Source organism: Acomys minous (assembly GCF_964271855.1).
Source record: "Acomys minous genome assembly, chromosome: 2".
Lineage (NCBI taxonomy): Eukaryota > Metazoa > Chordata > Mammalia > Rodentia > Muridae > Acomys > Acomys minous.
The window spans coordinates 129,647,282-129,661,437 of NC_140484.1; the positions used below are offsets into that span (position 1 = coordinate 129,647,282).

The following is a 14,156-nucleotide window of genomic DNA, read 5'->3' on the forward strand; positions in this document are numbered from 1 at the left end:
TGGTCTACAAAGCAAGTTCCAGGGCAGAGGAGACTCATTTAAAAATCAAACTGGTCCTTCTATCATATTGAGAGTCTAGTAGGGGAAAAATCAAAATCATAATACAGTGTGAGTCATAAGAGTATATGAAAATGTATAAAAGAAGAGAAGTGAAATTATGTGGCTAGAAAAAAAATAAGAAACTGTTTCTAAAAGTCAAAGAGATATTAATACGGAAGCACAAAGAGTGTGGTAGCCCCATCTGCCATGTAGCCCCTGCAGCAGTCAGCAGCCAGGAGTGGGCAAGAGAGGCTCTCACCAGCTTATCAATTCCAGGCATCCATCCACAGAAGCATCTTAAGATGCCATGGTAGCAGTCCTCAGTTAAGAGTTACGTGAAAGTAGGAAAAGCTATAGGGGTTATGAGTACTCATATTTCACTCTGTTGATTCTTACCCAAAAAGGGCGCTCACCGTTTGAGTAGAAATATAGAACAAGGTGATTACTTTATTCTACTACTTTGCCTGGTGAAGCAATGATCAATCCCCGCCCCCACTCTGCTTCAGTGTGATCTGCAATCTTCCAGGCCAATGCCTTCAATAGTGCATGTTTGTCAGAAGTGGAAATCATAGGAACAGATAATGGGCACATGACAGTGTAAGTTAAGTGTTATAACAGAAGCCCAGAGTACTGTGGAAGCAGACGGAGGGGGGATCCTAGTGAAAGTGGGAGCAGGAACCAACTGTACCTTTGTAAAGAGAAAGCTTTTGTTACATTAGAGCCATTCCCAAGAGAAGCGAGTGATACAGGTGCTGGAGCATAGACAAGAAGGCTGTGTTTGTGAATGCGTATGTAGTTCTACAGCGGGGGATTTTGGGGCAGAGGAAATATGGAACATAACTTAATGTAGTCTAAAGAGAATGGTTTTGACCAGGAATATGCCTCAAGATAGAACATTTGCCTAACATGTACAAGCCCTGGTTTAATCTTCAACACCAAAAACAAAACTAAGGCGCAAAGACTTCAATATACTAGACCAAAGTGTTTGGGCCAAGTTCAGGGGAAAGCATGGCAACATCACAGTTTCTTTACTCACAAATTGATGTAATCATGCACCTGCTCTTCATCCCACCTACATTCATTAGTTACTGTGTGACAAATACTAATCTGGGTACAAAGGGGGTGATTATGACATAGTTTCTTTTCTCAAGGAAGTCAAAGTCTGGTACAGACAAGCAACAAAAGGCATAGTACCAATAACAATTGATACCTGCTCCGAGAACAGAACTAAGCAAGTAATGGTTATGCTCAGAGGTGTGGAAATTACTTTAAGGAATAAACCGTCTGTGCCAATTGTGAGGAAGCTTTACCTTGCCAGGTTTAAGTTAGAAGCTTCCAGTCTGGTGTGGTGATATGTATGTAATCACAATACCCAGAAGGCTGAGGCAAGAATATCATGAATTAGAGGCTATCACAGACTACACAGTAAGGCCCTGTCTCCTAAGAAGGTCAGCAAGGCATGGTGACACACGCCTCTCTATAACCCCAGCACTTGGGAGGCAGAGGCAGGCAGAGGTCTAGTGTACATAGTAAATTTGATGAGTGCATTCTGGTGTATCAGAGAGAACCACTGAAATAAACCTAGAGGTTTGGGTACAGTCCTAAGGCATTGAGACTATACTGATAACATCTGGATGGGAAGTCTGGGAAAGTATCAGCAGGAGGCAGACAATAGATTGGAGATGAGTCATTAGTCCTCTCATTGATCCATAAGAAAAATCAGCAGGTAGTGAGTTGGAGTGGATTCTGGAAGACCCGAACAAGTCCTGAGAAATGAGTCTGGGTAACTCATTCCTTATGGTTCCCCAAGACTGCAGACAAGACAGACATGGACAGAAGAAGGAAGGCACCGAGTCCATTCTGGACTGCATTCGTTGTTACTGCAGGGCACCTGCGATGTTCTGCCACTGCTCCGGAGTCTCCCTGACTGCCAGCTTTTTTATACAGCTAAACCCCAAGCTAACTTAACTTTTTAAATGGACAGATACATTGTGTGATTGTTACTACAATACCAGCTTCTGGTAACCACAGTTGCACCTGCTTCTGTGAGATAAGTGATTTGGATTCCACAGGAGTGAGATTATACAGTATCTGCCGTTCTGTGCACCTTCCCTTCTAGCATGCTGCCTCCAGCCTGAGCCTTGGCAACTTAAGCTTGCCAAGTTGTATTAGACGTCTTTGGCCACAAACTGGAAGGCCTTTATTTTGTCTTGCTGCCCTCCTTTCCAGACTCACTCAGATGTGATGTCTGTGGCACTCCACCCCATCAGCCAGGGCTAATATGTGGCCACTGACAGACTTATACTTGACTGTAGGGACTTGCAGGGATGGCACCTCCTGTGATTCCCAAGCACAAAGCAGGCAGTACCTCTGTGTCCATTGTGTCTGGCCTAGATGGGAAAGAGGACATCAGCAAGTGTTTGTCAAATGAACGAATCAGATAAGGGCATCTGGCAGAGGGTTGAAAATTCAAACACAGTAATAAATAAAAAGTACCAAAGACAAATATGAATACTCTGTACCTGCCATTGATTATCCTGCCTCAGCTCTGTTGTTCATGTATCCTGGGCCATAGCTGTGGGCATGGTTACGTGTATGGGATTGATTGGAAATGGAGAGAGAGCACAAAAACCTTGGGACCAGATCTGGTAAATATTTGGGGACTGAAACAGTACCTTTAGCCACCAATGGCCCAAATTAAGGGGATCCTGGCCAGCATACATGGTTCCCCACATCTGTCTAAATGTCTGGGTGCTGTTTTCTACCACCACCTGGTGGCCACATCTATAAATAACAAGTTCCCAGTGAGGGTGCTAAGGACCCTCAGTTCAAACACCACCCAGGAGAACACAAGCCTGGGTGTGAACCTGCACCTTATTCTGGTAAGAGATCCAAGAGCTTGTTTCTTTGTGTTTGAAGATACTCTGGTCTACAAAGACAGCATTACTGCTGAAAGGGTCGATCCCCTGCTCTGCCCCCTCAGATGAAACCCTCTAAAGGATCATCATAGAGAGAGAAGAGCAGACCTGGCTCCCTACTACTTAACCTCACACTCCAGTTTACCCAAGTAACCAGTAACTGCTTGTGAAGTGAGCAGTTTATAGAGCCTCTGATCCAGGTGGACCCCTGGATGTTATTGAGACTTACTAGGTCACACCTGGGAGAACAGCGTGATGCTGCTCACAAGTGTGTCAGTCACAGTGCTAGGGCCTGACATAAGCTGCCCTCTTTAATGCCTGCCTTACTTCCCACAACTGCCATTTAGAATCATAAAGATAATACCACTTTCTATCCTGAATATAGTCCCCAAATGGAAGTCATTTTACCTACATATTTTTAGATTTCTGGAAAGAACCAGATCCTCTCAAGCCATGATCCCTGGTAGAAGATAAGCCTATAGCTTAAGTTTCAACCAGTTCTTTAAAAGTGCAAGCATCAATGCCCATAAGCTGACTTTACTTTAAAGAGAAAAACTAACTCAGAGAGAAAATGACTTGTTTTCTCCCACAACTTGCCACTGTCTCATAGCTTTTACACACATGTGTGTCCTGTGGTAGTTCAAACAGTGAGTAGGTCATCAATGTGACTAGTTTATTTATATCTCTGGGGCCCAGAAATAATCGTGTTCTCTGCTAAGGACATCCATAGGTGTCAGAGTTAACAAAGGTTAACATTACCGGACATGTATAAGCTAGACACACCAGAGTTGACTTCCTAAAGAATCTTCAGAGTATGGTTTTAATAATTGTTCTGGAGATACCTAAAGTAGATGTCCCAAGATCACACAGTTAATATGTGGCAGGAGCTAGGTAGACCTGAGGTCTGCCTGGCACCTCAGTGTTTTCACACTAACTACCTGCATAACGCTTTAAACATCTTCTGTCCTCTTCTCACTGCCCCCTTTCACTTCTCTCTTTTAGGAGTGCCAGCTTCTCTCAGGGCACCCGGCAGAAGAGTGATACAGCAGTGCAGAAACTTGCCCAGGGCAATGGCCACTGTATCAACGGAGTCAGCGGTCAAGTCCATGGCTTCTATAGCCTTCCCAAGCCAAGCCGACACAATACAGAATTCAAAGACAGTACTTATGACCTCCCCCGGAGCCTGGCTTCACATGGCCACACCAAGGGCAGCCTCACAGGGTCTGAGACTGATAATGAGGATGTCTATACCTTCAAGACACCCAGCAACGCCCTGTGTCGGGAGTTTGGAGACCTCCTAATGGACAATATGGATGTTCCAACCACCCCTCTCTCAGCCTACCAGATCCCTAGAACATTCACACTGGACAAGAACCACAATGCCATGACAATGGCCACTCCTGGAGACTCAGCCATAGCTCCCCCACCTCGCCCCCCCAAGCCAGTTCAGGCAGAAACACCTCGATGGGGCAGCCCTCAGCAAAGACCTCCAATTAGTGAAAACAGCAGATCTATAGCTGCTACTATCCCTAGGCGCAATACCCTCCCTGCAATGGACAACAGCCGACTCCATCGAGGTCAGTGTAATCTCTAGCTGAGACTAGGGGGCATGGAAGTGGCCTAAGTATTCTCAGTGTATTGCTAGCCCTTGGTCACCCCAGGCCAAGGTAAGCTAAGGACTGCTCAGTTCTGTGATGCAAGCTGAGGCATCTTCTGTGCAGTTTCCGTAACAGTTGGTTCTCTGCCCAGCTGTCAATATGACACCCTCCCTGGCAGAAGTGTAGTAGACTCTGTCTTGGAGATGTTGATATTTTGGAGTTGGAGGTTTAAATCATACTGTCTTATTTATTTAAAAACTAAAACCAAAAATGTAAAAACAAATTTAGAAGATCAGCAAACTTAAAATATAAAATGGGATCTTCAGGATATTTTCATGTCAGCAAAATCTCTGGTGAAAGTCTGACCTTGGGCTTGAACCCCTGAGTTCTACCCTCACTTATCACAGATGAATTCCAACTCTACACATACCCTCTGTTCAGTGAGCTCTAGAGCTCACAAAGCCTTCTCCTCCCTGCTGTGACAGCAGCAGAGATGAGTCGAAGGCCTACTAGGCTAGGCAACCAGCTTAGAGCTCTACAGCCAGTCAGCTCTCTGAGCAGTCACCGGTGCTTTGGAACCATGTAACACATATAGGACATGTCCCTGTCCTTCAAAGCTCACCTCATACTGGAAAAATAAAGCCAACATATGTAACTAGTATAAATGTCATTACCAAAGTATTCCCAGAGGTGAAAGTGGGCCAAGTGGGAGGTATTAGAAGAACCCAGGCTGAAGTCACGAGGCCCCTCGCAGATGCCTACACAAAACAGACATGAAACCCACGTAGAGCTCATGATCAGGGGTGTGAACAGCAAGCAATGCCCTGTTCTTCAAGGGCACACCAGTACCTTTGGGAATATCAGGAGAATGGTCAACTTGGCAGGGACAGGAAAGCAAACATGGGGATCAGCATGAGTTTAAATCATCTTCCTTCCTTCATCACAGCTTCTTCTTGTGAGACCTATGAGTACCCAACACGAGGTGGTGGAGAGAGTGCCAGCTGGTGTGCTGAATCTGTGAGTGAGAACGTTGGTCCTTTCCTGGGAAGTGGGGTTTAATCAGGGCCCCTTGGGTCAGACTGGGTAGGGAAGAAGGCACACCCCATGTAACTAAAAGTGCATCATTCAAAGAATGATGGCATTTCCCTCAGGACCTGCCTGCTCATCCCAGCCCAAAGTCCTAGGGTGGTATTTTTGGCAAATAAAATGATACCCTCATTGGGTCCTGTGACAAACTACAATAAAATGAAGCAGACACACTCAAATAAAGGTTCCTCTGGGGCAATAGGCCTGCTCACCAGGTATCATATGGAGTAGGAACATGGCAAAAATGGTGGCAGATGACAGCTTACATGAGGATCTGAGGCTGCCTCTAGAATTGGTTGACCACAGTTGTCCAAGTTGAAAGCAAGCTGATCGGGCTTAGGTACAAGGCCACTGCAAAGACAGTGAAGCAGCAGCGAAGGCAGACAGATGTGCCGCACGATAAGTGAAAGTTGAAGAATGGCTGTAGTCAGGGCTGCTGCACTACTATGCGGGTCTCTGACTGCTCTACCATCAACTTGCCATGTGACCTTTGTGCCTGGGATGAGCCCAGGTCAACTGAATACTGGACAGGGAAGTGCAGCTGGCAAACTCACCTTTCAGAGCCCTGGTCAGGGTCTAGACTGACTCAGCAGCGGCGAATCCTCAGCTGTGCCTGGCCTGCCTTCTGCCTTAGCCAGGCATCTGGAACATGAATACTCCTAGCCACAAGCCATTGACTAGAATATCCAGAGTTTTGTACTGAAGTCTTCTCACAGATTATAGGCCGCTCCCAAGAGATCATGTAAGCAAGAAGTAGCTTGCAGCGCTCATTTCTCCTGCTCTACTTCCTTATTTGGTCTTCTCAAGGTCTCCCTCGTAGCTTCTAAGTGTAGCTAGCCAACTGGGGCAACGTGTACAGTCTCACTATTTCTTTTCACTAGTTACAGGGTTGTTGTACTTTACTTTTTCAGCCAGGAAAGTCTGTTGTGGGTCGATCAGACAGTGCCAGCTCTGATGACAACTACGTGCCCATGAACCCAGGTTCTTCTACCCTTCTGGCGATGGAACGAGCAGGGGACAATTCCCAGAGTGTGTACATCCCAATGAGCCCAGGGCCCCATCACTTTGACCCACTTGGCTACCCATCCACAGCCCTTCCTATTCATAGAGGCCCTAGCCGAGGAAGTGAGATCCAGCCACCCCCGGTCAACCGCAACCTCAAGCCTGACCGAAAAGGTAAGTCCCCTCTTTCCCCAGTCTCGTCTCTGGAAAGCATTTGCTTAGAGATTGGGGGGAGGGTGCAGATAATGTAAATTCAGACTTCAGATTTGTTTAATAGGAAAGCACCTGAGATGCTTCACGTAGTCCACCGCAGGTGTGCAGTAGTACATCTATGACCTGCGTGAAGATCAGGGAAAAGTGCTAGAGTCCAAACTAGATTTCTGCTGGCCTTGGCTGAGCAGCAGAGATTCAAAGGAATAGGCAAGTTGGACAGAACCGGCGCTGTGGGTCTTACCAACAGGGACTCTGAACACGTGAAATTGAGGCTTACACGGTCATGTACCATTTACTTTCCTTCACTGTGATTTGTATAACACTGTCCAAAATCAATAGCAGTAGTCACAATCAGCATCCATCTTTATTCTGACTACAATCTGTTTTTATTAGAAGTCACAGACCTGGGGAGAATCTCTATTGTCAGACCCGTGAGTCCCATTTTGGATTCTGGAAGTCTTGATTATCACACAGTGGAGTTTGACATCTGTGTGGCCTCACTCAGCCTCTGTATAAAGCTGATGGCCTTTGTAAATATATGTCGCTTGTGTGCTGCACATGTGTCTACCTAGTGTGGTGACTGATTCCTGAACTCTGTTCTTGCTGTAGCAAAGCCAACACCCCTTGACCTGAGAAACAACACTGTCATCGATGAGCTCCCCTTCAAGTCACCTGTCACCAAGTCTTGGTCCAGGGTCAAGTGAGTGTCTATAATCAGGAACTTGGCATCAGAATTGAGTGGAGTGATAGCTGGCTTGATGCTAATGCTATCAGAAGGTTTTTTCAGTTTCCGGTCTTTGTTACAAATTATATGGCATAAACGCTTTGGTTCATGGTTTCAGGCTGTGGTCACTTGGCTCATTTGAGGTGGCCTGTCCTGCTGCTCCTCTCGTTCCAGCCCCTGCCTACTACTGCACACACGCAGCAATACATCTGTTGCTATACCACATGCCAGCCATCTTCCGTGTTTTATTACTCTGTCTCTTACTCTTGGGAACTGTTTTCCTCATCTGTGAGGGGAAAATAATTAAAATGTCCCTATATTAGATGTCAGTCTGATAATGGAAGTGTGAAGCTCTGGTGGCCCATGTCTCCTCGCGGTTCACTCTTTTTTTTCTCTGTCCAACAGCCACACCTTTAACTCCAGCTCCTCCCAGTACTGCCGTCCCATCTCCACACAAAGCATCACCAGCACAGACTCAGGAGACAGTGAGGAGAACTACGTCCCTATGGTGAGCTCTCAAGCATTCAATGGACTGCCTCCCGTTTCAGATCATGGCCGCCTTGTACTGTATGGGAGTCATCATCCGGCTGCAGACCCTTCCCGGACACATGTCAAACCACAGGGGTTGTCAGCCGTTAGAGAGATACAGCCTGGCCCCCACGGGGGTCTGTCATTCAGGTGACATCATGATGGGAGTCCCTGGAGAGACACACAGATACTTAACTCCCTCTGGTGGTGACAGCCATAGTAGAAATACACACAGAGCATGCATGGTACAGTTCCTCTCTGAGGTCACTGAAAGGGGCACAGCTGCTAAGGTTGCAGAGATTCAGAGAACAGATCAATCATTCAAATGGTATCACCTCTTATGACAGTCAGACCTTGGGCCTGTTTTTTGACATAAATTGTTGTCTTAAAGCTGAAGACAGGGCTGAGTGTGGTGGCACATGCCTTTGATCTCTGCACTCAGGAGGCGCAAGCAGATCGCTGTGAGTTCGAAACCAGCCTAGTCTACAGAGTCTAGGACAGCCAGGGCTACATGGAGAAACTGTCTCAAAAAAACCAAAAAACCAAAAACACCCTGAAGACAGGGCCTTAGAACCTCTCACACCAAGAATGGCTGAAGAAATGAAGGCCTGTCACCCAGAAACAAGCTGACTGACTGTTCCAGTCACTATGGAGAAGGGCAAAGGGGACCAGCTGCTTGTGGCCAGGTATGACAGGAAGCTCTAAATCTCCAAGCGTGGGACAATGTTGTTTATCAGGGACCTTTGAACTGAGCTGAGTCTTAAGGAGAGACAGTACCTAAGACTTGCCCTGAGCCTCTCTAAAGCAGGTACAGCCAGCTACATGGGATGATTAGCCCAGGTTTGGTAGTCAGAACACATCCCTATCACACACCAGCGGTGCAGGACAAGTGACTCACTCTACTTCCTGATCCTAGTTTCTTAGCCTTCAGCAGTGTGAACAGTAGTAATACCGACCTCTCAGGACTTCTGTGAAAACTTAAATGAGAATATGAAAAGTCACTGTGTATTGGCTCAGTGCAGGACATAGTAGACAAGCTCTTGCTCCCAGAGGTTTTTCAAGCAATGGTTTGGGCTGTTAAGCTTACCTAATTTTACTCTTTGTCGTAGCAAAACCCAGTATCTGCATCACCTGTTCCCAGCGGCACTAATAGCCCAGCTCCAAAGAAGAGCACTGGCAGTGTGGATTACCTAGCCCTGGACTTCCAGCCGGGCTCCCCAAGCCCTCACCGCAAGGTACCTGAAGGTTGGGGACTAGAGAACCCGTCCCAGCAGCCCCTTTCCAGAGACATTTTATATGTGATTATTGCTCTTTAAGTGGGTTGCAGAGCACCAGTCCCCTCTGTCTATACCATTACTCTAACCCATCTCCTTGCATGGAACACACCCCCAGGGATTACTCACAATTACAAATGGATTCAGTGAACTGTCTAAGACACAGAGATCCTGTCTCCCTACCCTTTTTGAGAGAGACACAGACAGACACTCTGTCTGGATAAGGCCCAGAGCCCTGATGGAGACACAGTATCCCTTGGAAGGGACATCAGGGCCTGGGCTTACCAAGAACCACTCTCAGCCCAGGCACCAAGAAGGAAGTCCACTTCAACTTCCCCTCAGCATGTTGGAAGGGCTCTGTAAGGCCTGCTGCTTATTGTCATCCAACACAGCTCTCCCTGCAAGTGTGGACAAAGATGGGTGGTGGCGTTAGTGAAGGCCTGGACCAGTAGCAGGGCCCATGAATGGTAGGTTACCTTGAGAGCTAAAAAGCAGGTGTCAGCAGGCTTGGTGGCGCCAGCAGATGACTACTTCCCTTAACCCAGACAGGACCTTGAGGCCTTTCAGAGTATAGCCTTCTATGTAACTCAGTCATTCCTTCTGTCCCCTCAGCCATCCACATCATCTGTCACATCGGATGAGAAGGTAGACTACGTCCAAGTGGATAAAGAGAAGACCCAGGCCCTGCAGAACACCATGCAGGAGTGGACAGATGTGCGGCAGTCCTCAGAGCCTTCCAAGGGTGCCAAGCTGTGATAAGGGGGCCACTGAGCTCAAGGGCCATAAGGCAGCTGCTCAGAGCTGGCTCTTCTTTGTCACCTTCTTCTCCATCCCTACTTTTCCACACCTCCTCTCCTCTGTACCACTTTCAGCCTTTAAAGTACTCAACATCAGGGACCCTGACCCATCAGAGGCAAGAGCCTGATGGAGACACTCTCTCTGCCACCTGGGGTCCACCTATGACTTCTGTCAATACTAGCTGTGCCTCCATCACCTTAGTTAGGGGCTGTTGCCAAAAAAAAAAAAAAAAAAAAAAAAAAAAAAGGCCTACTGCTTTGGACCCATCTGTCTGCTGCTTGGATGCTTGGAGGGAGGGATGAGGTGCTGAGCAAGGCTCATGCCTCATGTCTGCTCACTGCTCTCTACCCTCTACCTCAGGGCTGCTTCTCCATCCCCATAGGAGGATGACTATCCCAGGGAGTCAAGGACCAGCAGACCAAAGTACACATGGGCTTTCATATCCCTGCTATTTTTGGTGCGGGAAAGGCAAGGTGCCACAAGAAGAAATGGTTAATAATGGAAGTCAGAGTTGCCTTGAGTGATGAAGAAATAAGTCCTCAGGCACAGGAGGGTAGCTGATAATCTGCAGGGTGGTACCCAATATCAAGTCATGATGCTATAGACTGGGAAAAGCAAAGGATGGAGAAGAGCAGGAAGGAGAATTAATCATGACAAGCAACCACGAGGAACAAGGAACTGGGCTTGGGTTGACAAAGCCTGGAGCTAAAGGACTGCCACTCCATGTCAGGCAGTCCTCTTCCCTGGACCCTGATTGAGAGAGAAGGCAGAATGGGGAAGACAGTAAGGGGTGATGCAGGGGATGGGAGGCAGGGGCCCCCGGACAGGAGTGTGCTAGGCGCAGAGCAGTGCAGGGACATTGCAGCAACGGGGATGGCACAGGAAGTCTCTAGTAGGTAGTGGGGTGCAGAAGATGGCTTAGGGGCTGGAGCCAAGCAGGACATAGAGTATGTGGAGAGGTGTGTCCACAGGCCTGACGGAGAGCCCAAGGCCACGTGCAGGAGTGCAGCAGGGGGCAGAATGGTGAACCACACTTTGACCAAGGAAATCTAGGCACCACCTGAGGGGCTGGGTGGTGGCTTATGCCAGGGAGAAGCACCTCTGATCTAGTGCCAGGTATTTTTCTCAAGCTCTTCACGTCTGTTGTCCTCAGCCGCAGGGATAGTAGAAACTGTCTCTTCCCATGGCTTCAGAGGTCACCAGGGAAGAGATGAGCAGCAGACATCACCTAAGGCTCCTAAGATAGGACAGGGAGATCTCAATGTGCTTGTGTTGAAAGTTGTTGACCAAATTTTCAAACATTTCAGAAAGCAAAAACTACAGGGCAAACCAGCATTTTTCACTCTGTCCTAGATGAAGAAAGAGGCTATTGTCCTCTAAAGACTAGGACTTTCCGGCAACTCGGGGCACACCTCGCCTCTCCCCTCTAGGGAGCCCTGTCTAGGAGTTCCTCGCAGGAGCCCCTCTTCTCACATCAGGACACACCATTTAGTAACGTTTGCCACGCTCTGCGTTACAGATGAACCATACCTTGTCCCTAACTGGAGGTCACAGTAAGAAAAGTAAAAGATAAAGATGACCAGCAAGTGCATAGAAAGGGAAGGCACTAAGGGAGCCTGAGTCAAAAAGAGAGCAGAGTGAGTTGTATGCAGAAAGGGTAGGCAGGACTAGGTCCATGGGGGAGACAGGAGAGATGAGGGACAGGGATGCCTCAGCCTTGGGAACAGAAGGTCCTTAAAGGTATGAAGCCAGCAGCCTCAGAAGTGTGCACTGTCACCCTGAGTGACACAGGGCTGTGGTCAGTTGCACTGAGTAGGGTTACAGGGTACTTGTCTGGCTCTGCCCATCTTCATGGTGCCCTTTAACCTTCAGTGGGACTCCTATATGGCTAAGCTTTGCCCTGGTACTGCTGGAGCTCAAAGCAGGTCCAGATATCACCAGCCTCAGCAGCCACCCCACAGACCACAGGATGCATGCTCTGAGGCGAGCGTGCCACATATCAGGTCTAGTTAGTCTCAAGGCCTCTGCCTTGCTCTGGTTCCAGCCTGTGGAAGGTTGACCTCTGGCTCACAATTTCCAGACTGCTAGCCAATAGAAAAAAATCCAATTCCATTTTTTAAAAACTCTTTTGGCCTACCCATGGGTCAAAGTTCACCTCCCCTAGGCTGCCAAGGACTGAGACCCATGAGTACTCCTTGTCTCTCAGCTACCATAGCTCCCACAAGTACCTGTCCTGCAGGGGCGACTCCTGCTCCACCCGGCAACACTCAAGTTTAGTAGGAACAGCGAAGAAAGGAAACGGCATCTCCATGAGACTTGCCAGTCTGACATGGGATGGTCACAGCTGACACTGTTGCTGTAAGAGCCTGGGTGATCCTTTGAAGGTCTGGGTCACTGGGGAGGGGCAGCACACAAACATTAGCTTGTTAATTGCCTGCCTCCCTCCCTCTGTGGGTTTTGCGATACTACCTTTTAACTCAATGAAACCAAGCCACATTCCCGGAACAGAAGCACAGCTGTTCTGAAGTCCCTGGGGCATGGGGTCAGGTCCAGCCCCACCCCTCCCCCTCAACAGAGGTTTGCAAGCTGTGAGCAGAAGTAGCTCTTCCTTCCATTTGACCCTTTGGCTGAAAATTGTGGGGAAGCCGACTGACCTTAGAGCAGCCATCTTTCTGGGACTTGCCATATCTGGGGCCTGGGACCAGCAGGATCATCCAGACTTGCCAAGGGCACCCCTGCTGGTGATTTGTACTGTCATGGTACCTGGTGGTGTGAGTTCTGTAATCTGTGTGTCTTGAAACTTAGAATCCTTTCACACAGGACTGTCACTATTTGTTGCGAAGAGAAAATGAAGTAGAAGCAGCCTAGTCTTACATCATCGTGTCTTGTTACCATTTAAGATTGACCTTTAATTTTTCAAGTCATTGTTGGTGCCTAATCACTTAAGTTATTAATTTATTCTGTTTTCAAAAAAAAAAACTGTAACATGTATTTATCTTGTGAGGTCTAGGGGTGGGACGGGAAATGTGTTCAAGTGAGTCGTGTTTTCTTTCACACTGGTGACAAATGGTACAGGCCTGGAGCTTGCAGGTCCCTTTTTATTATGTAGAAGCAGGACAATAAAGTCCTTTAGAAATGCAACCCGGAGTGGGCTGCTGGAGACTGTCTTTAGAAGTGTGGAAACTTACTCTTGTCCCATGCTGGGCAGCCCTGGGACTGATGCTGTCACACATACACACCTTTTCTGACAAACTCAGTTCAGGATCATTTCATGAATAAGCCCAGGAGCTGGCGTGCCCAGTTCTGCTCTTCTTAGTGGGCCGGAGCAGGAGTGAGACCTCTTTACTCAGACCAGCATCCGGCATGTGCAGTGTGCAGGCCTGGAATCCCAGCACTCCTGGAAGCTGAATCCCTCACAGCTCCAGAGTCTGGCACTTGGACCAAAACCTCTACCCCTGTCACAGCACCGTTTTGGCCTTCTAGCTGCTTTGTTCTTAAGAGGATCATCTGGGGTGCAGGCAGGTCCCAGACCTCCCCGCATACACAGCTGCCCATGCCCTGCTTCAGCTTCAAGATTGGGACTGTGACCTAAGGAAAGAGTTGAACGTTGGAGCTGAAGAGATGGCTCAGCTGTTTGCTTCCCAGCACCCATATTAGGTGGCTCGCAACAGCCTGTAACTTCAGTTCCAGGGGATCTGACGCCTTCTACTGGCCTGCACACATGCATGGTACACATAAACTCTCAAAGATACACATTCATACAATAATAAATAAATAAATGTTTGTTACAGAGCTACATGTTGACTCCGGAGTGCTGGAGAACTGCCTCCCAGCCTGTCCCAGCATATGTCTTGTCTAGCCAGGAATGGGCTATGGCCCCTTCTCAGAGGAGGGAAAGTAGCAGGCAATGATGGCAGATGTTTCAAGGCAGCTCACTGTTGGGTTTCTGTATTTACTTGGCAAACCACTCTGCCCC

General features: G+C 47.9%; 1 protein-coding gene across 1 annotated transcript in view; it reads left to right on the top strand.

The window, feature by feature from the left end:
* GAB2 (GRB2 associated binding protein 2) overlaps positions 1–13,354 on the top strand; it is a 140,132-nt gene extending 126,778 nt beyond the window's left edge. Inside the window, exons 4-10 of the mRNA XM_084774180.1 lie at positions 3,960–4,534; positions 5,502–5,572; positions 6,553–6,817; positions 7,466–7,556; positions 7,986–8,088; positions 9,218–9,343; positions 9,995–13,354. Of these exons, the coding sequence (XP_084630306.1) occupies positions 3,960–4,534; positions 5,502–5,572; positions 6,553–6,817; positions 7,466–7,556; positions 7,986–8,088; positions 9,218–9,343; positions 9,995–10,138 (1,375 nt within the window). The 3' untranslated portion in view covers positions 10,139–13,354. The remainder of the gene's footprint in view (positions 1–3,959; positions 4,535–5,501; positions 5,573–6,552; positions 6,818–7,465; positions 7,557–7,985; positions 8,089–9,217; positions 9,344–9,994) is intronic.
* The last annotated feature ends 802 nt before the right edge of the window (positions 13,355–14,156 follow it).